The sequence below is a fragment of the Nematolebias whitei genome, chromosome 5 (genome assembly GCF_014905685.2).
Source record: "Nematolebias whitei isolate Nwh7 chromosome 5, NemWhi1, whole genome shotgun sequence".
Classification (NCBI taxonomy): Eukaryota; Metazoa; Chordata; class Actinopteri; order Cyprinodontiformes; family Rivulidae; genus Nematolebias; species Nematolebias whitei.
The window spans coordinates 324,294-341,093 of record NC_056502.1 but is presented as its reverse complement, the minus strand read 5'-3'; the positions used below and the strand labels follow the sequence as shown (position 1 = coordinate 341,093).

General features: G+C 46.2%; 1 protein-coding gene across 1 annotated transcript; it reads left to right on the top strand.

Annotated features, from left to right (window-relative positions):
* Positions 1-518: 518 nt before the first annotated feature.
* Positions 519-16,572, top strand: LOC119409588 (rho guanine nucleotide exchange factor 2; the record flags this gene model as incomplete). The annotated part of the gene is given in 10 exon segments (XM_037676488.1): positions 519-691; positions 763-830; positions 977-1,186; positions 1,260-1,337; positions 2,735-2,790; positions 3,003-3,044; positions 3,115-3,165; positions 12,672-12,789; positions 16,123-16,371; positions 16,496-16,572. Coding segments are annotated over 10 exon segments (1,122 nt in total), but the record flags the coding sequence as incomplete, so codon positions are not given.
* Positions 16,573-16,800: the final 228 nt, after the last annotated feature.

Here is a 16,800-nt window from a genome sequence, read left to right as displayed (position 1 = left end):
TGGTTATACCAGATCACACCTGGTGTATACCAGATCACACCTGGTTATAACAGATCACACATGGTTATACCAGATCACACATGGTTATAACAGATCACACATGGTTATACCAGATCACACCTGGTTATAACAAATCACACCTGGTGACACCAGATCACACCTGGTGACACCAGATCACACCTGGTTATAACAGATCACACATGGTTATACCAGATCATACCTGGTGTATACCAGATCACACCTGGTTATATCAAATCACACCTGGTGACACCAGATCACACCTGGTTATAACAGATCACACCTGGTGTATACCAGATCACACCTGGTTATAACAGATCACACCTGGTGTATACCAGATCACACCTGGTTATAACAGATCACATCTCATCTAATATGCAGCTGGAATATTTCAAGAATATATTTCCCCTCCTTTAGAATTTTGGTCCATTACCTGAATTTTTAGCATGGTTGTTGGACTTTGGGACAGTTTCACCTGTCTCCTTACCTGTGTGTCTCAGGACAAGTCTCCAGTCGTCTCCTTGAACAACCTGATAGTCAGAGAAGTAGCCAATCAGGAGCGAGGGATGTACCTGATCAGTGACTCCACACCTCCAGAGATGTATGAGCTGTTTGCTACATCCAAAGAAGACCGCAAGACCTGGATGATCCGCATCCAGCAGACCGCTCTCAGGTGAGTCCTCGCAGTATTCACAGGTACTTCGGAGTAGTTAGAGTAATTAAAGTGTTGTCTTTTGTCTGCAGCTGTCCCTCCAGGGACAAGTTTCCACTTATTGAAACTGAAGACAAAGCTTTAGTACGCCGGCTCAGAGGTACTGCACTTCCTGCTGCACCTCCTCTTTCTCCTCCTGTTGAATTGCTCTTAAACACAAACAGCTTTAATCCACAACCCTCACAGAAAGCCCAGGTGGTTTACTGATGGTATACTTCTCCCTGTCCTCCTCTTCCTTCTCCACAGCTGACATCCAGCAGAAGGACAGGGAGGTATTGGAACTCCTGCAGGAGCGCGTCACCCTGTTTTCAGACCTGGTGCAGGCGGCAGCTCGAGGAGAAACAGAAGAGGAGCGAGGTGTGGAGGTTAAGACCTCCACCTGCAGAAACTTGTTTCGGGCTGACACTCCTCATGCCCCCAAAGCTGAGCCACTCCTCCTAGCTGCCATGAGTGAAGGTAAGGAGGCATCTGTTGGCTCTCCTCCTGGACCTGCTCGGAGAACTGAACCTGTCTGTCTTTTTCATTTCAGTCGACAGACTGGCTGTCCTGCTGTCCCAGTCCAGCTCCCTGAGGTCCTCCATGAGCAACGGCAACCAGGAGATTCGCAGTGAGTCACGTGACACCTACTTCCTGTCCTCCTCTACACCTCTAACACATCTTCATACAAACAGGAAGTCTTAAGAGCCAACGTATTACAGTAGTCCCACGTTTATTTGTTTGTTCCCGTTTGTTCTAGAATTGCGCCGCTCCAGGTGGCTGCATGTTGGAGCAGCTCTGTTACTTTCATTCTGAGAATTTGCTTTTGGAAACTTTAGTTCCTCTTTTTCTGGATGTAAATCACATTTGTTGGATGATTGTTTCCTCTGGTATCAGATGTTGTGCAGCTGGAAGGATTTTTACTGAAACTGTTATAGTTTTGGACATTTGTTATGATGCGTAACCATGGCAACAAGGCAGTTTTCTACAACCAACAGCAGCTGATTAACATCTCAAGCTCAAATAATATCTCAACTACAGCCCCAAATCTCAAATGAGTTGAAAGGATGTTCTGTGGATGCATTCTCGTCTACCTGCCGGCTGTGCTCGAGTGCCTGACCACTGAGATCCTGGAACTAGCAGGAAACACAGCTCATGACAGCAGAAGGACAGGATCGTCTTTCGGCACCTACAGTTGGCTGTCTGCAGCTACGAGGAGCTCAGCAGACTGCTGGGAGGAGTGGCCATCGCTCTGGGAGGAGTTCTGCCCAGCGTTTGGGCGGTCCTACAGCCCGAGGGGAACCGAGAGGCCAGCCGAGTCTGGGTGGACGGATTGGACGGCATCTGCAGCCAGTTTCTTAGGATCAACTGTGGAATGGACCTTTACAAGAGATCCTTCCTGTCTACAGCCATCAGCATCTATAACATCTCTTAATGAAATGAGGATAACAAGTTACAACAACAAATAATTTCCCTCTGGGATTAATAAAGTGTTTTTGAATTGAATTGAATTGAATTATCGTGGGGGATCCTTACCCTTAAACCCTTCCCACACTCTTGCAATATTCTAAAAAATGTTTCTAAACTCTAAACGCTCTAAAAGAGACAGAATGTCATGATTTCAGCTCCCTGCCTCCTCTGCTCTCAGCCACCTGCAAACACTATTGGCCACGCCCACTTCTCTGCTCTGCACGAACAGTTGATCAGCTGCAGGAGATGCTTATGCAGTGTGGGCTGCACAGAAGTGCAGGAGGTGCTAAGTAATTAAAATAATTTATTTTAAATAAAAATTCCATGTCGATTATGCGGCTCATCCATCAATCAGCCAATTGTGTGTCATGTCCAATCTTATTTTGAAAAACCACGATAGAGAGTCCGTGAAAAACTAACCGCAAAGTAGCGAGGGACTACTGTACTCCCCAATACCTGTCTGTCTGTGTCTCACCTGCCTGTCTCACGTGTCTCATCTGTCTCGTCAGTGTGTCTCACCTGTTTGTCTGTCTCACCTGCTTCGTGTGTCTCTCTCAGATGGTGACTCTGGGTCTCTGAACGGTTCTGTTAAACTCAACAACAGCTCTTCGAAGGTAAAACTCCTCGTCTCCTGATTTCATCGTATTTAATGTGAACTGACTTGTTAGTCTGAGTTAAACAGAGTTTGTATGGATTGTTGGACCAGGTTACAGTTAGTGTAAGTTACTAAATGTTCATCTGAGTTATTTGGTTAGTTTGAGGTTAATATGAGCTAATCTGGGTCAATGTCTGAATGCTGAATGTTGCTGTGATTTTTCCATTTCAGGACACAAATGGTAACCAGCTGCAGGAACAAAGCCTGAACGAGGTACTGCACCTTTCATGTGTTCTGGTTCTGTCCATGTTTTGACATGTTAACAGTTTGTTGTTTATCACAGGAAATCCATCAGCGACTGGTCAATGTGAGCACGCAGCTTCATGCCTTGCAGGTCTGAAAACACAAACATTTTTATTAGAGCCTGGCCAATATGGAAATACTTTGTATATGCTATTGCTGATATTGATATTGTGGCAGTAAGGCTAATGCCGATAACTGATATAATGGCTGAAAATGTTTAGCTTTGTCCACCCCAAGAATCTAAACATCTACTTTTAAACCTGTTTTAACACTTTAAGTCCTGAAACAAACAGTCTTCCCAACGTGCGTTCACATTTTCTATCCTCCACTATTCTGACAAGAGTGGGTTTTAGGATTTGTGCATGACAAAAAACAAGCCAGGAGTGGTTAAAATGATTTATTAATAAACTGCTGCTGGAGGAGGTCTGGTTCCAGGCCCAGGTCAGGTCTGTAGAGATATGTGGGTTAGAGATCTGGGAACTATAATTTTGACCACTCGGATCCGACAACTCCGCCACTAAAAGTCCAAAGTCATTGAGCATTTTTATTTTGATTATTTATTAAAAGTACAACGAGTGGATGTTGTGGCCGCGCCACGCTTCTCCAGCAGGGACACGGACTGCAGGACGCGCGCACAACTGCTGTGTCGGAACTCCTGCGCACATTACAGTGCACAACATTTCAGATGTAATAAATAAGCTCACAGTGAACAAACAAAAACGAGTGAAATGTTTGATGTGGATTACATCACGTATCAAAACAACGGCACTAATTAGTCAAAGTGACCAAAATGTTGAAAAGACAATTGATCTAAAATAAATGGATGGATGGCAGAGAGACTGGAGAACACACAGGACTGAACTCAGCTGAGAAGAGGTCAGGTCGGCGGTGTGTGTCTGTGTGTGTGTGCGTGTGTGTGTGGGGGTGTGTGTGTGTGTGTGTGTGTGTGTGCGTGTGTGTGTGTGTGTGTGTGTGTGTGTGTTAGGACACCTGAGACTGTCAAGGACATGCATTCATACACAGGCTTGTTAATTGTTGCTCTCTAAAATAGTAATTTCAATTCAACCTTTATTTATACAGGTTTAGCCTCATTGAGCCTCGAATTTACAAGAGAGACCAGCTTTTAATCAGTTTATTCAAATGTTTAACAACCTGTTAAAATACACCAAAATGCAGGAAATGACATCTCTTTTATTCCAATTTTTCTGGGGGAGGACACACGGACCCCCCCCCCCCGACAGTTCACATTGTTTTTAAATTAGCCTACAGTTATATGGGTAAATTACTCAGAATCTTTAATGAGGTACTAAAAACACATGTACAACACACATATATACAAACATAAGTGCTATTAGTTACGCAAGAAGTGCATCATATTCGCAGGACTTCAGTTGGTGCAACAATCGCTACTGCCAGTAGATGTCACCCAAGGGAATTGAATGAAGCTTCGGATAGTGAACCACTTTATGACACAATGGTTCAAAATGATTCTATGCTTCAAAAAGCTTCATTTTGACATCACTAGGTGCAGCTTTGGGGAAAATCCAGGGAGAAGGTCCAGTGGAGCAGGCTTGGGTCAAGAACCGTTGGTCAGAGATCAGAATCCAAATCCAGAGGATAATCCAGGACGTGTAGTCAAGATAATCAGAAACTGGGTCGGTACCGTGGTCAGATTTCAGAGTCCAGAACAGGCAAGGGCAAAGTTAGGTGAAGAATCCAGAAGACAGGCGTGGGATCAGAACATGAAGGACAGGCAAGACTTTGGCAAAAACGCTGGACATTTACTCACACAAGGCTTTCAATAATCTGGCACTGGATGACTGAAGAGCTATGGCTTAAATAGAGCTGTGAGCAGGTGGAAGTCATGAGGAGTAATTGCAGCAGGGAAAACAAGGGGGCATGGCCAAGAGTGAGCAGAGCAGGGAGAACTCAGAGATGGGGGACAGGCAGCTCAGAGACTTGAGGCATGAACACGAAGGCAGAACATGACTGGGACAGAATCGTGACATATTCTCTATAAAGTTATCAAGTGTGTTACAAAAATATAAATTAAACAAAGAAATGCCTTCCTGTTCAATATCCTGATGCATGCTCAATAATACAGGTAGAAAAATCTAAAAACATTAAATCCGGTACTCTGGACCAGATACAATCTACATATATAATGTAGGTAAAAACATCCCTAATGCAGCCATACATTTCTATGCTGATGACACAGTTGTTTATTGTCGAGCTGAAACAGTTGAAAAGGCTTTCCAGCTTTTGAAATCTGCATTCAACAACATCCAGATAGATTTGTTCCACCTCAAACTTGTCCTAAATACCATACCAATTTATTTATAGAGCACTTAAAACAGCAACAAGGACAAACCAATGTGCTGTACAAAAGAAACAAACATGCACAGCGGACAGGAAAACATAAAATAGAAATACAGATACAAATAGCAGCAGAAGCTAACTAAAATGGCCAACAGAGAAGAGAACAAACCGGACCAAAACAAATCACAACGTGTTAAAGGCAAGAGAATAGAAGTGGGTCTTCAAGCGAGACTTAAAGACTGAGAGTGTGGGAGCCTGCCGGACACTCAGTGGCAACTCATTCCACAGACGTGGAGCTGCAACAGAGAAAGCCCTGTCACCTCTGAGCTTACGATGGGTTTCTGGGACTGAGAGAAGCATCTGGTCTGCTGACCTCAGAGAGCGCGGTGGGACATATGGCTGCAGAAGATCAGTGAGATAGGATGGGGCGGAACTGTTCAGTGATTTAAAAACATACATGAGAATTTTGAATTGGATCCGAAGGTGAATGGGTAGCCAGTGCAGGGAGGCCAAAACTGGCGTGATGTGCTCTCTATAGCCTGTACCAGTTAAAAATCGGGCTGCAGCATTTTGGACCAGTTGTAGACGAGCAATGGAGGACTGACTGATTCCAAACAGAAGTGAATTGCAGTAATCAAGCCTAGATGTTATGAAGGCGTGGATCACTGTCTCAAGGTTCTTCTTGGAGAGTATAGGCTTCAGCTTAGACAGCCGTCTCAGCTGAAAAAAACGTTGGTTACGTACTGTAACCCCAGATTCTATGAATATAGGCGTAGCCCTTTAAGGCTGTCGCTGATGGGTTTATCCCGTTATGCGCAAGCGTCATACTGAAAAAAATTAGTCCACGCCCACCTGCTGTGTGGGCCCCACCCGATCCGTATAAATTACATTAAGAGCGGGTAATCTGCTCCCAAATAGCTTATTTTTTCTTCAGCTATTCAGGAGCCAGTGAGGCCCGACGCTTAAAGGGCTACGCCTATATTCATAGAATCTGGGGTTACAGTACGTAACCAACGTTCTATGTCATATAGGCTTCGCCCTTTAAGGCTGTCGCTGATGGGTTAAGGGCGAAGCGGATGTGGTCCTCGCCTCACTGGGTCCATTCGAACACAGTAAGAAGCGGAAGCTTGACCAAAAAAAACGTCTTGTCACTCAGCTCCCCGTGTGCATGACTACGCATCGCGTAATTATGTGCCATGCACAGACGCATGTTGTGTAACTATGCGTTCTGACAAAACATGGACGCCCCGGAAAACTTTCAACGGGGAGAAGATGTTGAAAGGAGGGGAGGGTGGGGGGGGGCATGAACCAACTGGTTCATGGCTGAACAATATTAACAGATTAATATCAATGAACTGATTATTGATCAAATGAACTGATTGGTAACAATAGTCATGAACTGATTAGTGACAATAGAACCAAAGTCACAGACACAACTTGTGACTGATAACAACATCTCACACTGTAGTGCATGCAGACAGATGTGAACTTAAACAGAGTTCCATGAAAAACAACAATATTCATTCTGTTAGAGCACTAAGAACAGAATGTGTCATGGAACGAGCCGTCACATCACGTAGGTAAAAGCGAATAAATGAGCAGGGTGTTGACCATGCAGCCGCAGTGCAAATGTCCTGCATTGACATACCATTATGCAGAGCAGTCGAAGATGCGATAACCCTGGTCGAGTGTGCTTTGAGGTTGACAGGAGGCTCTAAATCTGATGCTTGTAGGCTTCAGAAATGGCCTCACACAGCCAGTGTGACAAGCGCTGGGTGGATAACGGGCGACCTGCAGATGCATCTGTATAATGCACAAACAGGTGTTGAATTTGACACATTACAGCTGTGCGCGCTATGTAGCACGTCAACGCCCGCACCGGACAGAGAAGATGGAAATATGCTTCTTCTTCTGATCTGTGTGGGGGGGGGGAGAAACCCCTCCAACGATACCGCTCTTGATTTAAAAGAGCTTGTGATGATTTTAGGCATAAAAGCTGGGTTTGGTCTTAAATCAGCTTAACTACCGTCAGCCTGGATTCTGAGATATGACGGAGCGACAAAGAAGGCAGATAAAAAACACTCACTCTCTTAGCGGGTGTTAAAGCCAGCAGCAGTGCTGTTTCAAGAGACAAGAATTTAAGTGGAACCTGATCCAAAGGCTCAAATGAAGCTTTGATCATGACCTGCAGGACCAGTATTAAATCCCACTGGAAAACAAGTGGGTGTGGGACAGACCTGCGTCTCTGTACACCTTTTAGAAAACGTTTCATCAGAGGATGATAAAACCTGTTCTGTCTCAGAAACCTTCATGTCAGGAAGAGATGGCTGCAGCGTATGTTTTAAACGTGCTGGATGCAGATTTCTATCCATCAGCTGCTGCAGAAAGAACAGCATGCCAACTAAAGAACATGAGGAGGCCTCTACATCCTTCTCTGTACGTCAGCACTGAAAAGCTGTCCGCTTTGATGTGTACATCGCTGTGGTAGATGCAACACGTGAAAACTGAATTGTGCGCATTACATCCTGTGGGCAACCCATCCTCTGTAAGAGGATTTGTTCAACGGCCAGACCACAGGTGCTGGCCTATTTCTGGGTAACTCCTGATCGCTCCTCCTGCTTGAAGGAGAGCATCCTCCCTCCACGGCAGTTTCCACGGGCACTCCGACAGCAGACGTTTCAGGACTGGGAACTATGGTGCACCCACGCGCTCGGGGCCACCAGGAGAACTATCAATCCCTCCTCCTGAGCTCGGTTCAAGAACCGTAAGATAGGAGGAGGTGGAGAGAAACGCATACAGAAGCGTTTTGGGCCATGGACTGTGAACAAACGCATCCACCCCCAGAGGTGGTTCGTCTCATGGGCTCAGAGAAGTGCGTAATTGACACTGAGCGTTTCCCGTGTCACAGCAGGCCCACAGCCGCTATATCAATCTGAGACAAAATGCTCCATCAGAGGATGATAGAAGTTGTTCTGTCTACGACAACTTTGAGACAGGAAGAAAACACGGTGGCAGCATACAATAGTCATGCTGGACACCAGATTTTTGTCCCTCGGCTGCTGCAGAAGGACAGCATGTCGTCCAATGGACATGAGGTGGCCTCTACGCCTTTCTGTACAGCAGCGTTGACCAAACAGACCACTTGGTGTGAACAGCGCTGTGGTGGGTGCAGCACGTGACTCCTGAATCGTACGCACTACATCTTGAGAGATCCATCCTCCCAAAAGAACCGCACAGCGTCCAAAAACATAGGTGCTGGCCTATTCTGATTAATTCCTGATCGTTTCTCACCGCCTGGGGGGAAGCGTCCTCCCTCCAACGGCAGGTTCACGAGTGCCCTGATAACAAAAGTCGTAAGGCCTGGGAACCATGATGCGTTCATGCACTTGGAACAGAGGGGCTGCCAGTCCTTCCTCCTGAACTCGGTTCGGAAAACCGTGATACCGGAGGGAGAGAGAAGGTGAAAGGCATTACGACCACAGGCTGTGAGTAGGCATGTCAAGAGGTTAGAGAGATGGGCTTGTGATCCGAAGATCGCCGGTTCACGCCCCGGCCCCGACAACATCAAAAATTGTGGGTGGGGTAGGTGAAACACCCACACTTGCCCCCACCCTCATTCGCCCCACTCTGGGCCCATGAGCAAGGCCCTTAACCCCACCATGTGCTCCCTAAACAGGTCTCTCTTGAAAATGAGTTCTCGTGGCTCAATGAGACTAACCTGGATAAATAAAGGCTAAATGAAAAAAAAAAAAAATGTCCACCCAGCGGTGGATCGTCCTATGGTTCCGCGATAATATAATTGACATTGAGCGTTCTCTCGTGTTGCCACACATCAGCAGACGTTGGCAGGATTCTACCGTGTCTGAGCCTTAGCTCTGGGTGGGATACATGCGATGTACCCACTCCAAATGGAGAGCGGATTGGATGTGCCCCACACAGTATCTGTCTCACAATGTGGCACATGGGTTGAAAAAATGCATACATTTCCTGCTAGTATGTATGCGACAGACACTTGTTGTCTGAGAATCAAAACCCCTGATGATTCTGCAGCTCAAGGTCAGTGTTGAGTCACATTCAAGGATCCCGTGCGACACTCCAAAAAACATTTAAAACAGCTGCTGTGTGGAGCACAGCGCCCCCACAGCTTGTTAAATGTGTGTGACGTAGGTCTGCTGACAGAAAACAGCTGATATCACTCAACCATTCACGTGAATTGCACTGCTGCCACCTGTCTGAACAAGCTGCTCAGCAGCCACAGGTGTCCAGATAATGCATAATTAAAATGGAGTGTTGTTCTCACAGCTCAGAAAATTAACAATCTCAAATAAATCTCATCTTTCCAGTTCGTTTGGACCAGGAAGTGATAAGAGAGAACTGGTGTTTCCTCTCCATCTGAGGCTCTAGAAATTACATTTAAAAAGGAATTTCCAGAGCTTCTGCTAGAGGGGACGAGATCTGTTCATAAATGACAGAAAAAATGTCACAGGGTTCCCCCACACCGGGGTTTTAGCTGAACTGCAGCGTGAGTCCCGGATGAAAACGGTTCGCCCATCCCTCTGGAAAACGCGCGTTCATTGCCACCCGTTTATAAGTTATAAAACGAGTACGCATTATGCTGTGAAACTCGCATACATGCTGATGTGAACTGGAGCGCGCTGAGTGAGAGCGCAAGACGTTGTGTATTGCTGCGGGAAAAAAACAGCTTTGTTTATGCTGTGTGCAGCTGCACCGTGTAACGCTCGGGAGCAGGTTCACATATGAGCTGACGCGCCCTGAAGGGTTGTGTGTGTGCGTCATCATGCGACGCTTTACACCAGGATTGCTGCGGGGCGCGCGTTGGCACTGGGTTACCACTGGCTCGGTCTGCAGAAACACGTTCATTGTTTGCTGCGAATCACGTGAGCTTTGAATGATTCCACGAGCTGCAATATTAATTCAGACAAAAACCCCTTCTTTGAGGATGTATGAGCTAAGCCGCTGTGAGGCTTGGGGAGCTGCTGACGCCGCGGGAGCGCGCGTTGGCACTGGAGCGGTCAGGAAGCCGTGCGTGGCATCGGTGAAACGAGACTACCACTGACTCGGTCTGCATAAAACACGTTCATTCTTGGCTGCAAGTCATGTGAACTTCAGAATGATTCCACGAGCTGCAGTATTAATTCAGAAAACCTTCTTCGAGGATAAAAGGGGCAGAGCCGCTGTGAGGCTGTGAAACTGCTAACGCCGCGGGAGCGCGCGTTTGACATCACTGCAATGACAAAACTTGTGTTGTTTCTGCCGATAAGCGAAATACGTTGCTGAGCTCGTACCGTGATCTCACGTGAACGTTGACGTGAACGGCGGTTGTTGAGAGCTGCGTGCGCACCTTCCTGCCGCGGGGGGCGCGCATCGGCATCGCTGACAGTGAATGAAAAACAACCTTAAAAGGCTCATTTGTGATGATTGTGGGTGATGGGGCCGCTTGTCAGATAACCATGCTGACAGTCTGGCTAAAGGACACTTCATCATAAAATGATGTTATTCGCAGTGTCATCAACACACCTCCAGCCAAAAACGACACCTGTTTACCTTCGTTGAGCTCTGTTTGTTGTCCTGGAGGGCCCCCTGTTGGCGAAGTCCGGGAAAAAAAATGAACTTCCGGATGCCGGGGACGTCTGACGGGAGGGGCTGGCGTAGCAGAGCTGGGGAGGCGTAGAGCAGCCGTGGAGCAGCTTGAAATGATCTCTCGCTGATGAAAGGAGGATCACCAGCAAAACTCCTGCGTCTCTCCTGAGAGGAAGGTGGAGTGGCGAGCCAGGAAAAAACCTCTGGACCTCGTTCTCCGGCTGCGCTGTGGGGCGGCAGACCGCGAAGAGGCGCACCGGTTGGTGATGACGTCAGCTGTCCTGTAGGCTGAGCGTACTGCAGGGGCCGGCAGCGTCGTTAGCAAGCAGCTGCTACGAGAGCGGGGTGGCCGAAGGACAGAGGGCCACCGTCTCTTCTCGCCTCTGAACGTGTACGCCAACAGCGTAACGTGTTGTTCGCTGCGGCCATGGAACACATGCTGATGAGCTCAGTTGGAGAGCGATGTCACCGTCTCGGTTATGCTAACGGGAGGCACGGGACGCTGGTCCACCTCGAACATCTTACTCCCATGGAGCCTCCATCAGGCTCGGCTCCAGAGGGCATGGAGGGACTTTCCGCTCAGTGAACCCTGCTCTGGAGATGGGTGCGGACTGTGGAGACCGGCTCCCCCAATCTACCAGGAAAAAACCCGTCTGTGGCCTCGCCGTAGGACGTCCTGTTGGGAACACGAGGCCATATGGATCAAGACGGTGAGCCGGAATGGAGTCAGTAAACAACCTTCCAGCCGGATCATCCGAACTGGCGGGAAAAGGCGTAGGACGTAAAAAGGGGTCCTTTCATGTCAGCCTCCTCCTGGGTTACGCCGGGCAAACCCTGGGGGGCGCCGTCGGCCGGGAGCGGTGTGATCGCCGATGCGAAAAACGAGGTGGGATGGGGTGAGCATTCACTCAGCCCCCCTCCACCGACACTACGCTCCCCAGGAGGGAATGAGCAGCGGGGCTGCAGCTGAGCACGCCTTGTCCCGGAGGAACCATCCGGTTCGCCCCGAGGGTCGGCAATAAGAGGAAAAAATACAAGATGGCGTTGTCCAGCGTGTAGTGACCTGTCACTGGGAAATGTTCCCCGGCGCTTACCTTGGAATAAGACTGCTCGTCATCTTCTCCTCGGGGAGGAGAACTCACCGGACGACCGGAGGTCGACTGCCGGGCCAAGCATCCTTCACAAAGGTTGGTCATTTACACAATTTATCCTCTTTGTTCTTCTGACAGTGCTATTTTTAGCTCGCTGAAGAAAAAATGGGAGCCGATTTCCCGCTCTTAACGTAATTTATACGGACCGGGTGGGGCCCACACAGCAGGTGGGCGTGGACTAAATTTTTTCAGTGCTTATGCTGCGCATAACGGGATAAACCCACTAAAGCGAAGGCCTTAAAGGGCGAAGCTTATACGACATAGAACTGGTTGATCCACTCTGAGAAGGTGCTATTTAAGAGACTGAGCTGAACACAGCACCTCACACTGAGGAAGTCTTTCGGATGAAAAACAAAACGTATCTACATTTTTTTTCTTTGTTTTTTGTTTTTTTTAATGTCCAGAGGACCAGATTGAACTTTTTTGGATTTTTCTACCTGTATTATTGAGCATGCATCAGAAGACGGAAATGCATGAATTAAAATCTTTTTTTGTCTATGTTTTTATATTGCCCCATGATACTTAGAGAGTCTGCCGAGGTCCTCTTTTGCGTCGCCATGGTGTCCAGGAGTGCATCCTGCTGGTGACCCAGCGAATAACAAAGTATCCTGTCCTTATCCAGCGAATTCTTGACAACACCAAAGGTACCCTCCTACCTGTTACTGTATGTCCTACCTTTATAATAATAATACATTTTATTTGTAGGCACCTTTCTTGGCACTCAAGGTCACCTTACATTGTCAATCATAAAAACAGACAATATTATATACACAGTAAAAACAAGTAAAATAGAATTAAGATAAGACAATGCAGTTGCAATCACAGTGCATAGGCTACTTTAAACAGATAAGTTTTGAGTTTGGATTTGAAATGTGGCAATGAGCCTGTGTTGCGAATATCAGGTGGGAGTGAGTCCCAGAGCAGCTGAATGCTCTGCTCCTGATAGTAACAAGACGGGCAAGGGGAACAATGAGCTGAATAGAAGAAGAGGATCTGAGGGTACGACTGGGTGTAGCAATGTGAACAAGGTCCGAAAGGTACGAAGGAGCAAGGTTGTGGACAGCTTTGATGGTAAGGAGGAGTATTTTGTAGCTGATGCGATATGGGATGGGAAGCCAATGAAGCCGTTGTAAAACAGGTGTGATGTGATAGATTGAGGGGTCCGAGTAATGATACGGGCCGCTGAATTTTGTACCAGTTGTAATTTATAGAGGGTTTTCTGTGGTAGGCCAAAAAGAAGAGAATTACAATAATCTAAATGAGGTGACCAGACTGTGGACCAGAACAGCATTGGAGTGAGAAGTGAGCAAAGGACGGAGACGATTAATATTTCGAAGATGAAAGTAGGCTGACCAAGTGATATTATTGACATGGGAGGAGAAGGAGAGGGTGCTATCAAGGATGACACCCAGACTCTTAACTTGATGGAAGGGAAAGATGGAAGATATCCTGATGCATGCTCAATAATCCAGGTAGAAAAATCTAAAAAAGTTAAGTATGGTCCTCTGGACATTCAAAAAAAAAAATGTAGAAACGTTTTGTCTCTCATCCTGAGGACTTCCACAGTCTGAGGTGCTGTATTCAGCTCAGTCTTATAAATAGCACCTTCTCAGAGTGGATCAACCAGTTTTGCTGCTGACAACCAGAACCAGCTGATCACATGATCAAGAAGGACCATCAGCCTAACAATGGATCATTAGCACCTGACGGCTGTTTACTATTCACAGAGGGCTGAGTGATACTAGCAATCACAGCATTGTAAGAGGGGGACAGTTGAACACAGAAACTCTTTGTGAAAAGAAACCGTCCATCATTAAACAGGGGTGGAGGCCTCCGGGTTCAACTGTCCCCCTCTTACAATGCTGTGATTGCTAGTATCACTCAGCCCTCTGTGAATAGTAAACAGCCATCAGGTGCTAATGATCCATTGTTAGGCTGATGGTCCTTCTTGATCATGTGATCAGCTGATTTTGGTTGTCAGCAACAAACTGGTTGAGCCACTCTGAGAGGATGTTATTTATAAGACTGAACTGAATACAGCACCTCAGACTGAGGAAGTCTTTCGGATGGAAGACGAAACGTTTCTACAGTTTTTTTATTTTTGTTTTTTTTGAATGTCCAGAGGACCAGATTTAACTTTTTTAGAAGGATGGAAGAGTTATCAACTGGAATGGAGAAGCTATGAAGTTTATTTAGTATTGATTTAGTGCCAATTAAAAGAAGTTCTGTTTTTTTGCAATTTAGTTTAAGAAAGTTTAAAATGAACCAGTGTTTTATTTCAAGGAGACAATCAGTGAGGGACAAGGGTGGAAGTGTAGAGTTACGTTTGGTTGAGAGATAAGAGTTGGGTGTCATCCGCATAGCAGTGAAACTAAGGGGCCGTTTACATGGTACGTATTTTGAGTGCATCCGCAGCTTTCTCTCTGTGGTTCTGCTGATGATTTACACGACACCAGTGGCCCCCCTCTTTGAAACCGGAGGTTTCTGAACCCACCTGCTGTAAACCAGCTACTGATTATCACGGAGTAAAGTCCGACATCGTCGACTCGGTTCTGTTCCACTCAACGACTGGTGCGGAGCTGTTAGACAAAGCGGTCCGGCTTGGCATCGAATCTGTCGACTCTTGTCCACAATCCAGCCAGAACCCAGCTTTAACTTGTTAAATTTTTGTTAGCTGAGCTTTTTAGCCCACAGGAAAGGAGCGTGCCGAGGCAGCACGCATGTGCATTAGGTGAAGGTACAAAATTCACAGTGCCATCTAATGACCTGGCATGGTAACTACAGTGGATTCGGGAGGGCGGGGGGGATTCCTGCGGATGTATGTAAACCCAAAATACGACCGTGTCAACGTGAATCTTTTCCTCTAATTAACATACGAAAAAAACTAAGTTTCCTCCATTGTGTCCGTGTAAATAGGGCCTAAATATGATGTTTGCGAAAAATGTAACCAAGGGGAAGAAGGTAAATGATAAACAACAAGCGTCCCAGGACAGAGCCCTGGGGAACACCTGAGGTAACAGGAACAGGGTGAGACATGGATGATTTTAAATGAACAAACTGAGTGTGGCCTGAACGGTATGAATGGAACCAGTTGAGAGGTGTATTTACAATGCCAAGAGAGGAAAGTCTGTTAAGAAGCATGCTGTGTGAAATTGTGTCAAAGGCCACAGTCAGATCAAGCAGGAGTATGGATAATAAACCAGAATCAGCAGTAAGGAGAAAGTCACTGGTGATTTTAAGCAGAGCTGTTTCAGTACTGTGGAGCAGACATAAACCAGATTGAATTTGATCATATAAATTATTGTAAGACAAATGAGCATGAAGTTGAGCAGCTACTGTTTTTTTCAAGAATTTTGGAGATGAATGGAAGATTTGAAATGGGGTGAAAATTATTGAGATTACTGGGATCTAAACCAGGTTTTTTGAGTACTGGAGTTACAGCAGCTGTTTTGAGAGCAAGGGGAACAACACCAGTGGTGAGGGAAGAATGTATAATATCTGTGATCAAAGGGGACAGAAAGGGAAAGGTAGCTTTACCAAGAACAACCAAGAAATACAGAAAGTGAATTAGTAGGTGCAGCTGGAACTGGAACAGATGACATTAAAGCCACAGTGGGTAGCAATTGTTGGTGGATATGTGCAATTTTTGAAGAGAAAAATGATACCAAAGTGTTACAAAAATGAGAGGAATACAAATGAGGAGGAAGTGAATCAGGTGTTTTTGTAATAATTGAAAGTAGGGAGAAGAGGGCTTTGAAATTACCCTCATTTGAACTGATTACACTGGAATAATAAATGGATTTGGCTGTAGACATGGAATCTTTGTAGTATAGAATGTGATGTGAACCCCTACCTTTGATTTGTGGCTTTACCTGTACCCTCCTACCTGTGACCTGTGCCCTTGTACTTCGTACCTATGACCTCCTGTGAATCCAACAATTGGACTCTCACACTGACACCATTATAAACTTCTGCAGGTTGTGAAGATGAGATCCTGGCTCTGAAGAAGGCCTTAATTCTTCTAAAAGAATTGATTAGCTCAGTGGACCAAGAGGTTCTGGAACTGGACCGAACAAGGAGGCTGCAAGAAATCCAGGCTCGTTTGGACCCTCGGGCTCAAGCTGAGGTCCAGGGAGGAGGAATGTTCAAAGGAGGAGAACTGCTGAGGAGGAAACTTCTCCATGAGGGAACCCTCCTCTGGAAGGTCCAGGGATCCAGAATGAAAGGTTAAAAAAAGAGTTCTGTAAAGTGAATGTTTGTTCATGATGTATCATGTTTACCTGCTATAATGTTACACCTGTGTGGGCGGAGCTTAAATCTGCTGACTGCAGTGTTTATGTTTATGCCCAGATGTGCAGGTGTTGCTGATGTCAGACATATTGGTTTTTCTTCAGGAAAAAGATCAAAAGTTCACCTTTGTTTCACATGTAAGTTACATTTGGTCACACCTCTTACACCAGCTCACACCTGGTGATATCAGATCACACCTGGTTATAACAGATCACACTTGGTTATAACAGATCACACCTGGTTATAACAGATCACACTTGGTTATAACAGATCCCACATTATGATACCAGATCCCACATGGTTATAACAGATCACACCTGGTTATACCAGATCACACCTGGTGTATACCAGATCACACCTGGTTA